The sequence below is a fragment of the Hippichthys cyanospilos genome, chromosome 22 (assembly GCF_059441005.1).
Source record: "Hippichthys cyanospilos isolate Australia breed blue-spotted pipefish chromosome 22, RoL_Hcya_1.0, whole genome shotgun sequence".
In the NCBI taxonomy this organism is placed as follows: Eukaryota; Metazoa; Chordata; class Actinopteri; order Syngnathiformes; family Syngnathidae; genus Hippichthys; species Hippichthys cyanospilos.
The window spans coordinates 7,366,442-7,377,500 of record NC_142390.1 but is presented as its reverse complement, the minus strand read 5'-3'; the positions used below and the strand labels follow the sequence as shown (position 1 = coordinate 7,377,500).

At 44.6% G+C, this 11,059-nt stretch overlaps 1 protein-coding gene across 1 annotated transcript in view; it reads right to left on the bottom strand.

Moving 5' to 3' along the window:
• igf1 (insulin-like growth factor 1) overlaps positions 1–10,520 on the bottom strand; it is a 16,958-nt gene extending 6,438 nt beyond the window's left edge. Inside the window, exons 1-2 of the mRNA XM_088406174.1 lie at positions 10,068–10,520; positions 9,503–9,671 (exon numbers count right to left, since the gene is read on the bottom strand). Coding sequence (XP_088262300.1) covers positions 9,503–9,671; positions 10,068–10,118 — 220 coding nt within the window. The 5' untranslated portion in view covers positions 10,119–10,520. The remainder of the gene's footprint in view (positions 1–9,502; positions 9,672–10,067) is intronic.
• Positions 10,521–11,059: the final 539 nt, after the last annotated feature.

The following is an 11,059-nucleotide window of genomic DNA, read 5'->3' as shown; positions in this document are numbered from 1 at the left end:
AAATACAACTTACAGACAATCGTGGGCCAGATTCCACAGAGAGACAGAACAACATGTGTGTCACCAACAGTGACTGCTCTCAACCGAAGCCACACCATCCATCCTTACTACAAAATGTAATATCAACAGTGGCCAGAGGCGGCGCCAAAAAGCACAGCATGCCAAACAAAGCACAAATGAATGAACTAAATCAAACTAAATCAGTTCCAAAACATAATTATTTCAGGTGAGGCACATGGGGCCCGGTACCAGTTGATCCATGGACTGGTACCAGGTCGCGGACCGGCGTTTGAGGACCTCTGTGCTACATTATGTATTTTATGTAAGAATGAAAAAATGATCACAGAAAACATCCATTCATTTCTTGCTATTTGGGTGATGTAGGGGACCTAAAAGAAACTTACTTTATTTTTGGCTTTTCAAAATACGTTTACAGTTAGTTTGCACTTTTCGCAATGAATCGGGAGCAGGCCGGCGCGCATAACAAAAATCAACATGGAATTGTTTTAATACAATGAGTTTACCTGTCCGGCCCACCTGGGAATAAATTGTGAAATTACTCAAGCCAAATCACTTTTGGAACCTCCAAGTTGGTGCTTGTAAAGGCCAGTTTGAGAAGCGCCGGCCACCTGATGCGCATCAACTCGCAATGAGAGATTATATAAGCGGGCTCCCATGCCAAAGAGCCATCTAGGTCTCATTATTTGCATCGTTCTCCCAAGCAAATTACCATCCACAGTTATCCCCCAAAATAGCTGGCAACCAGCAGCTGGATAACCGCGTGCGAGGGTGGGGGGGGGGGATCAGCTGCCATTGGATGGAAGATGGCAGATAATCAGCACGGGCAGGTTGAAAAAACGAGAAAAAAACATGCACATGATAGTAATCAGGTCTTAAAGCTTTATATGCTTTTAAACCCATTGGCTTCCGCAGATAATGCCTGTAATCCCGTGAAAAAAAAAAACTTTTTTTCCCCTTCCTCTCGACCCTGCGAATAAAGCAGCTTTTCCGCATCGGGTCTATCGGTCGAGGTCGATGGCCGCCTGAAGACGGGCCCTTACGTTTTCCACACATTGGCAATTTTTCCCCTTTCCAGCGGCTCCTGAATTTTTCCTCCGAGTGGTTTTCTAGGAGCGGCTTGGTGGCGCAGCGGTTAGCACGTCCGCCTCACGGTTCAGGGAGTACAGTTCAAATCCACCTGGCTCTAGCCTTCCTATATATATATATATATATATATATATATATATATATATATATATATATATATATTAGATGTAAAAGCTAAAGTGCCACGCAGGCTTGGGGTAAACATGCAAACTCAGGAAGAGAGAGAGAGAGAGAGAGAGAACCCATGCAGGCTTGGGGTAAACATGCAAACTCAGGAAGGCTCTATATATATATATATATATATATATATATATATATGAGATGTTTTGTAGTACAGTGCCTGTTGCTAGCGTTATCACGATTTTTTTATATATACAGTATATTCGGATAAAGCTAGCAACAGGTGCCGTACAATAAAACATCAGCAAGAATTATGTCTTTTTTAGTGCCCTAAATTGGAGATTGAACACATGAGTCAATCCAGGAGAGAGAAACCATTTTTGCGTCGCAGAAAATGGTCACGTTGTTGTTTCCGGGAAGAACTTCAGCGTAAAAGCATCCCAAGGTGTTGGCGTCCAGGTATGCTTTATTTTGAAGGCCTCACCACATTTGGCAGCGGGTTTCGCCCTACGTCGTGGCGCGGTTTGATTGAGCGTCAACCAGCTGTGACCACCTCCGAATGAAGACTACGCAGACCCTGAAGGACCTTCAGGGTCTGCGTAGTCTTCGTTTTTCTGAGCAGCAGCTCTGGAGGGAAGCATCAAGAATTTGGATTCTCCTTCCTCCATCATTCCAGAAGGGCACACCGAGCCTCTTGACTTTTACAGTCTGGTCACGTTGTTCCTCAAAACCAGAAGATTCTTGGGAAGCCGGATGATGTGGAGGACGCTTTACGGCCGAGCGGGAGCGCGAGGAGCTGCTGGTTTTGGAGCGGGCGTCATCGTCGTAAAGACGTCGCTCTCCGCCCAATGACTTTTGTGCGTCAGATCCAGTCATCTTTTGGACATCTCGTCCTGGGCGTAAAAACTTTAAAGACGCCTTGGTTGATTGGGAAAACGTGAGCTCCCTCCAAGGCCAGCTTTTACCAATCCATCAAGGACGGCGCTTCCAAAAGAAGCACACTGATCGGATTAAGCGGCCGTTTGTTGCTTTTACGACCCATTGTTGATGCGGCGTGGAATTTTGTCGGATACGGTTATTTTTTAACTTCGGAGTCATCTCATTCGTACGTGGACACGGTCAGCCAATTGCAGTCCACAAATATTGGCTCTTTTTAAATTCCTTTGGTTTTGTCCTCCGGGCAGACAAGTGAACTACATTCATATTGTACTTTGGTTTTGTGGCTCAATGGCGTCAGATTTTTTGTAGTCCGCACTGGAGTGACAACGAATTGACGTCAAATCATTGATAGCATTTTAAGGAAGTGGTCAACTGGATGAATGGGAACAACTGAAAATTTTTTCTAAAAACCTGTCTGCAACAAAAGGATGACAAAAATAAAATAACTCATTCAATCCCAAAGACGTGTTTTTACGTTTAAGAGTCCAGACATTCAATCAATTCAATTTATATTTATCCAATTTTCTTTTCCAGGTTTTCAGCTAAAGCAGAGTATAAAAATGGCTGCTATAAATGAAAAAGTAATAATGGAGTCAGTTACTTAAGTAATCAATTACCTTACACGAGTCAATCCTAAAACAATCAATTGCTCTTCTAAAATAATCAATTATATTTGGCAATAAGTTATTAAAATAATTGATTACTTGAGGTTGTCTATTATAAAAGTAATTGATTAGTTTAGGTACCGCAGTAATTATTTGTGTACTTATGTCAATTATGTCTTTAGTATTTTAGACTTTAGTAATCAATTACTTTATAATACAACCTAATTATTACTCCTATTATTAAAACTAATTGATTCACAGAGCCTAAAGTAATAAACTACTTGTAATTGATTACTTAGGGGAATGAAATATAAGAGTAATTGATTAGTTTAGGTACTGCAGTAATTATTTATGTCCAAAAGTAAATAATAACTTTAGCCTCAAGCCTAAAGTAATCGATTACCGAATATAATAATTACTTTAGTGCTTAATTACACAAATCAATAGTTCATTAACTAGAATAATGAATTACTTTAGTACTTAAATATCGAAGGTACACAATTAATGTGGGTAATTGATGAGTTGAATACGGACTTCATTTTCAGACCCTCCTTAAAAACAATCGAAATATTGGACAGAGTGTACGGACTCGACAAAAAATCTCATCTTTGGAATTGAAGGCGTTAAAGAGAACATCCGGCTGGAGCAAATGAGATTCCATTTTTGAAATGCTCGTTTCTTCGCACAGAAGCTCCACATGTGCGACGGCATCAAACTAATGAGGTCTCGCCGATGTTTTGGTCCTCCGCGGGCCCCCGTCGGCGCTTTTCACGCCGGGTTTAGCTCATGTCTTTGAGATGCGCACGGGAGGTCTTTCTCCGCACTTAGCTGCGCATTCAGGTTTGCCACGGAGAGGGACGGGTAGGATGATCATCCTGTAATCCCCCATAATCCCCTGCCGCCGAGGGCCAAGGCCTCGCCGTTTGCGTGCATGCATGCGACCTGCCGTTTCCACATTCTCCATGGGTAGCTTTCCCAGAGGGAAACTTAGCAAAGGTCACGGCCAACCAGACCGGTTTTCTGCGCGCGGACTGCCTCCGAATTCCGCGCGCCAGCTAGGAGACATTTTCTCCATCTGCTCATCGTTTTCCTTTTCTTTTACTCGGGAACAAGTCGGGAGAGATTTCACTGCAGTTTCACCTCGAAACAGAAAAGGCACGGGCCCACAGAGCCGGCGTCCCGGTCCAGCGGCAGAAGCTCTGCAAAGACCGCCTTGGGATTTCTAGGTCAGAGCAATAATTGGAAAAAGTGACTGGATGCCTGCACTACCGCAGTTTGTTTCCACCCAGCTAAGTATTTAGTAATCCTGTCAGGGTAGAAAGCATGTCATCGTGAAGCCTAAGTGACATGTGTAAGGTGGATTGACGTTGTCCGCCAAGCGATTGCCACAATGTAAGCGGGCCAACACAAGCAGACTTCAGTGGCGGCGGGGAGGGGGGTGTCCTGAACTGGACGCCGCCCAAATGGATTCTCCAGATCGTCGAGGCGGTCGCTGTTGCGTGTGGCCGCCAGGGAAGAGGAGCGGGAACCGGCAGGAGGAGCTCATTTTCCGAGCGGTGGTGAAATTTAGGGGGGTAAAATGCGCGGCGGTGATACGCGGCGGCCGTTACGAGCGCCGCAAGAGGGTCTGTTCTTGTTTAAGGGGTGTATCCTGCGAGATCGTTCAACCACTTGGCCGCCGTTCAAGGCTTCCGCGTGAATACGACGCTTTACGCTCGCCTTCGGGGAGAAGCGGCAGTAGTAAAACTCTCGCTATCGGTAGCCGACGTTTCATCGAGTTCGCGCTTCCACCGGGCCGTCGATCGTCACACTCAAGTGACGCGCTGACGTAACGACCGCTCGCGCGGCCGAGCTGGGGCTTGAGATCCCTCGGTCAAGGTTCTATACCACTGATTCCTTCAAAGAATGGGTGTGGAAATCCAGTCCCCGAGGGCCGGTATCCTGCAGGTTTTCCGGTTTTCTCTCCTCAACACACCTGATTCAAGATGATTAGCACATCAGTAAGCTCTGGGGGAGCTTGAAAATGATTCCAATCAGGTGTGTTCAGGAGAGAAAACCGGAAAACCTGCAGGATACCGGCCCTCGAGGACAGGAGTTCCACACCTGTGCTTTAAGGCATAGGTGTCCAACCTGCGTGTTTTCTGCGTTTCTCTGATGATCCGAATGGTTTGCATCAGGTGTATTTGAGGGAAAGGGTTTGCGAGATCCTCGAGGACTGGAATTCCACATCTGTGCTTTAAGCCTACCCTGGCGGTTGGACTAAACAACTTCGACCGATCACCTGTCTGGCGTACAACGGGTAATTGGTCAAAGTAATAAAGGGGTTGACTTATGAGGACGTCTAGAAATCAGGAACACGCGAAGAGTGAGACCAGGGATGGATCAAGTCATCTGAAGGGGCAAAGATTCGGACGTCAGGAAAATTTGAAGAGGGCCGCTCCGGGTCCTGACGTCATTCTTTTGGGTGACACCTGATCAATTCGAGAATTCATTCAATATAAAACTTCATCTCAAGTCAAGGTACCGCTCTATTCATTTTAGAATGAAAAGAAGGAGGGGGAAAACATGCTAATGTTCGCACGTCTGACGGACAAGAACATGATGCTTTGGACAAGACAAGTAGCGCAGCAGCAGGAATCCAAAGACGTAAGAAGAAAAAGCCAAGCGCTGCTGGCAGAAAGCTGGCACTGTCGCTTGAGTACTGGCGGGCGCTGCCAGCGAAGTTTTGGACGGGCAGGGCTTGCTGCCGTTCAGAAGCTTGGTGCCCCTCCAGCAGCCGAGCCTCTGCGGCCAGATCCAAAGTGCTTGGCAGCCATGCGGTGGGAAGGAAGGATGGCGCCAAGTGAGGAGCAAGGTGCACTCTTGACGCCATTGGGCTGCTGCTTTTCAACCGCTCTGCAGCTCTCTGTTGAGTTGGCGTAAATTCGCTCTTGAGGGCGGCGACGGCGAAGTCATCGAGGTTTGTTGTGGTACTCGAAAAATTGAAGGTTCGCCGCCGACCAGGAAGGACTGAAGGAGGGGTTCCGGTATCTCGGGTAGCTTTACGCGAGTCAGCTAAGTCTTCATTAAGAGGAAAATGAAGCTACCTTTCTGGCAGGGCTTCATTGAAGATCCCCTTGTGAAACTTGGGTTTTCCTGCAGACGTCTTCCGTTGGACTTCTGTTGGAACCCTCTGGACTTTGAAAGACTCGCCAGGAAGAAAGCCAGATAGGGATTTTTCATCGAAACCAGTACCTCCACGGTATTTTTCAGGGCTCCCACTGCCTATTCGTTGTGCCAAAATCCAAAGCTCACACAATGTCATCGCCACAAAATGCTCAAACGTCCGTTGACCTCATCTGAGGAGAACATGGGGGGCCTCCCCCTTACCCCGGAAAACCCGCATTAGTGATCTGAGGCGTCGAGGCACGCGGTCTTGATGAAGTGAGCCCACCGACAAGTCAATCGAGAAAAGATGGCGGCGCCTCAAAGCGCGCCTTGCGCAGACAAGTGCGTCTTCCACAAAAGACCGCACGGGTCGGGATTTAACGCTACGGGAACCACAAATGATCGACTACCACGACTCGTGTTTGTCAAGCACTGGTGGCAAAACACTTAAGAGTCGATACTAAGTAGAAGAAGAGATACTTTGTGAAAAATGACACTGGTAAAAGTGTCCAAAGCATTTGTTTCAGATCTACCTTGCATTTGCTCCATTAGTACATTATAAAACCACGTTACCAAACTAAAAGACATCTTGATTACCCCCCCCAAGATAATTTAGGGAGATTTAGGACACCAGAAGGCGAGTACAACAAGGAAACAAGTTTTTTGCCATTTCCCTTAGCACAAGGCTCGAAAAATGTATAGTACGGGTTTGGCTTAGGGTTAGGGTTAGGGTTAGGGTTAGGGTTAGGGTTATTGTGATTTCATTCACAAAAGACGAAATAAAGAATTAATAGCCCGGTCACGTGATCCTTCATCATTCAGTTTTGAAGGGGGCAATCGGTTGAAAAGGAATACAAAAGCGTCGGAGATGCTGTGATGGATTTCTTTCGTTTCTGTTTGGAACTGGCAGTTGCCAAATATGTGGAAAAATCTCTCACAGCTTTGGGACGGGACCAAAGCCTCGCTAATGGATGAAAAAGCGGCACGCCGGTCCATCGATTGATTACAAGCGAGATGGGGCTGCGAGTTGGCTTTTTTTTTTTTTTTTTGCCCACATTCAAACAGGAGATGTCATGTTTCACTGCAGGGAAGGAAGCAACCGTAATGGAACAAGCTGAGATTTAACTCCTGCTTTTCTTTGTGTACTTTTCCCCTTCTCGGTTGGAAAAACATGAAATTTGGAGCCCCCGACTCCACTTAAAGACTTTCCCTGATGGCCAAAGTTGCCACTTGACACCCGCCATCATCCTTGGATGCTTGCTTTAAGCCTTATTTGTGGTTTCTGAACGCTGTTGCCAGAAGCTTCCAGAGTCATGTGTGCCATTCGCATGTCTCTCTGGCTTCCGTTAGCCCGCTTTGCATCGGTGGCGCTAAAGGCGGATTCATTCCGGTGCCGGCCAGCTCGACTCAGCTTGTGTGAAAAAAAGATCATAATAATAATAATAATAAGAGAGGTCCTAAGAGATTTTTGCACAGAGTAGATTACGTTAGTGGCTTATAAACCAGTCAGACAAAACTAAATGCAAGGTGTATTATTTCATTTTTATAAGCCGTTTTGAGCAGTTGAATTATTTTTCATGCACAATTAACTCATTCAATTCCAAAGGCGTGTGTCTGACTCGGAGGGTTTAAAAAATGACTGATGGACGTACAACATAATCGATTACTTTAGTTACTTAAACACTAAATTAATTACCTTAAATACTAAAATAATCAAACTTTTGGTATTTATATACTAAAGCAATTGTTTACCTTAGGTAATATTGCTAAAGTATCTGATTATGTGTCAAAGTAATAATTACTATATGCACCAAAATACTGATGTAATAGATTACTTTAGATATTAAATTAAAGAAATTGATGACTGTAGGTACTAAAGCGTCTAAAAATGGCACACAAAATGAATAAGCAATAAACTGATCAATTATTTTAAGGCACTTAAGTACCTGAAGAAATCAATTCAAGTGATTACTTTAGTACTTAATTCCTTAAAATAATTGATCAATTTTGTTATTTCATTTTTAAGCACTCTTATAGCAACACGGAATCAAATTTGAAAAAAAAAAAATAGAAAAGATGACAAACCAAGTTATGCTCCTTTCTCTTTGCGCAAGCTATACATTTAATATGCATGTAAAAACTGACCTACAATTTTAAATTTATACATTATTGCTGCCTGAATATCTTGCACGGGATTTATTCTTGAAGAATTCAAATAATAACTGTTTGTTATTAAACAATAAAAACAAAACCACTGTCAATTTGATCCAATTTGGGCCCTGGATCTTAAAAAAAGAAGTGTTACAGTTTTTATAATTATTAATATGCCGGCTTGCCCATAAATGAGACACTAGTTCTTCGGACAGATGTTTACTGTAAAAACACAAATTTGTCCTACCATTTTGGGCTGTCGCCTCTGACGTTTGCGTTGTTAGCACTTCGTTAGCACTTTAGCAATGACATCAAACAGGATGCACTTTGCATGACCCCAAACTAAACTTAAGTCATTTTACATGCTCAAAATGATTCAAAACCAAATAATGCTGCTCCTGTGGACTTATGAATGATTCCTGGATCATTGGAAAAGTCAAATAAACATGTACAAATTAACAACCTAAAATGATTTCTCTCTCTGCACTCATCACCAACACTCCAGCACCATCTCAAGGCAGACAAGTGAACTACATCCATATCGTCAACTGCCACAATTCATTTGATTAAATGAAAGGTTTTAGGAGTGTTTATTATTCTCTACATGGTATATTTTGAGTTTTATACACTAATGTAATTCTAACATTTATTTGTTACCGTTTTTCATGCATTTTTATAGTTTAATAATATTCATTTAAAGCAGGGGTGTCAAACAAATGTTATGGCGGCCCACATTGTGGTAATATTTTCTGTCAGAGGGCCGGTTTGAGGTGTGTTCTCCACACTTCTAACTAGTTTTGAAATCAGAGGTATGCAAAACTGCCCCCCCCCCCCCCCCGAATTTTTTTAAAAGTTGAAGCCAACTTGCAAATTTAGTATTTTAATCCGAAACTTTGAAGGAATCAGCATTTTGCTGGACACATAAAATGATGTGGCGGGCCTCAACTGGCCCCCGGGCCTTGAGTTTGACACCTGTGATTTAAAGGAGCATTTTGGGAACGTATTAGGCTATTTCCATGTAAAAAGCTGCGCTACTTCTCAAAGATTCGCGTTACAAAATAACTTTGTAAGAAGAGGTACACTGTACATTTTCAAAACAGAGGTACAAAACAGCGCCATGCGTTCATCTTTAAAGCTTGAGCTTTATATGAAATATATTTAAATATCGTCCAGAAATCCCGAATCGCATTTTTGTTTGTTATGTAAAACATCCAATTCAAAACTGCAAGCTAGGTGAAATATTTGACCGGGGTGGCCTTTTTTCTCACGAATAAAAAAAAATAAAAAATAATAAAGATTGCCCACGGCAGGTGTGAGAATATAGGCCGGGCATCTTCGGGGAAAGAATGTGGAGGCGGCTGCTTTTTTATTGATGAGCGCACGCAGTCAGCCTTTCATGAATAAAAAATAAGAAGGGAGCGCTTTGCACTTACTGAAATAAAAGCCCCTCTCTCCGCACACAAACTGCAGCGTGTCCACCAGCTCCGCCCCGCAAAGCGTCTCTGGCCGCGCCCCTGAAGCCGCCGGAGTCAGGCTGAGGACGCACAGCAGTAGTTGGAGGGTGTGGCTACGGGACATCCAGCACATCCAGCACATCGCACTCTGGACGGGGAGCGAGAGAAGCAAAGTGAGAGGCGGCAAGAGCATCGCATTCCCACAATCGCACGGAAAGTTGCATTTCAGTTCCTCCGAAAAAAAAAAAAAGACGACACCTCCGGATACGAACAAATACTTGTCCTACAAACTTCAACAAGTCTCGCAAAATAAAACCATCTCCTCATGCGTCCTTACGTACAATTAGCGCTGAAAAATAATGACGAGATAATAACGTCCGTGGAGGCAAAAAAAAAAAAATGCAACGCAATTCGTCCCAAGGCAGAAATGCACAAAGCTTGCATGCAAGCGGCAATAAATAACTGAAGATGCATATGCAATATGCTGAATCCAAACCAAAAATCATAAAGATCATATGAAAAAATGAGCGCAGGTACGAGTTACCTTGAGGACGTCCCATAAATGCCACTGGATGGAGGAAAGAGCGCAGGACATCCCCGCGGGTCTCCGCAACCCCAAAAAAAAAAGCCGGCGAGAAGTCAACTTATTTCAAGTCATTAAAAACAGAGAAAAGGAAGGGGGGAAAAAAGAGAAGAAGGAGGAGGAGGAAGAAGAGCGAACGAGCGAGCGGGGCAGAAAAAGCGGAGGAGATGCGCGCGCCGGGGGCCAATGTCACATCTCAACATTCCCACTTTTGTTCCATTGCGCACGCTCGTTTTGGAGAGAAGTGAGATTTAGCGAACAGGAGACGGATTTAGCGAGAAAATCCCTCACATTTATCGAACATTACACACACAGCCAAGCAAAGACATGTGGAGCAGGAAACAGCTGGGCCAGCATACAGCCTAGCTCGCGCTCCTCCGAAGTTATTCATTAAGGATTTTTGGGCACGCGTTCAAATCACGTCATACTTTTTTTCTCTCTCCCTCTCCCTCTCTCTCTCTCTCTGTTTTTTTTTTTTTGCTGCTTCGCAGATGAGCGTTTTTTTTTTTTTTGCAGGGGGATGAGTTCGATCAATGCGACTGATATGCACAAGTGAACGTGTCATTCTGGCTGATCTCAGGTCAGTTCCACCTTGCAAATTGACACACGCTGCGAAGCAGGTGATGGGATGGGAGAGGGGGGGGGGCAGGGGGCGCCATTGAGCGATGACAGAGCACGCAGGGTTTAAAAGGGTGGGTGCGAGCCAATCGCAAAGCAGGACAGCCGAGCGTGCGTCCCTCCCGGCATGCATCGGCCACGAGGGAAGCCAAAAGACACGCTAGGAGGGAGGGAAGTGGGTCAAAGCGCATGCGCACGAGCATCATGACGAAGATGATGGCGACGATTACGATTATGGCCATGACGCCCAAAGCTGCTTTGGGATCACAGCATGACCCCGTTGGCGGGTCCGTGCTTGCCCACTTTTTGGACCGTGCCATCATTTCTTCTGTGCC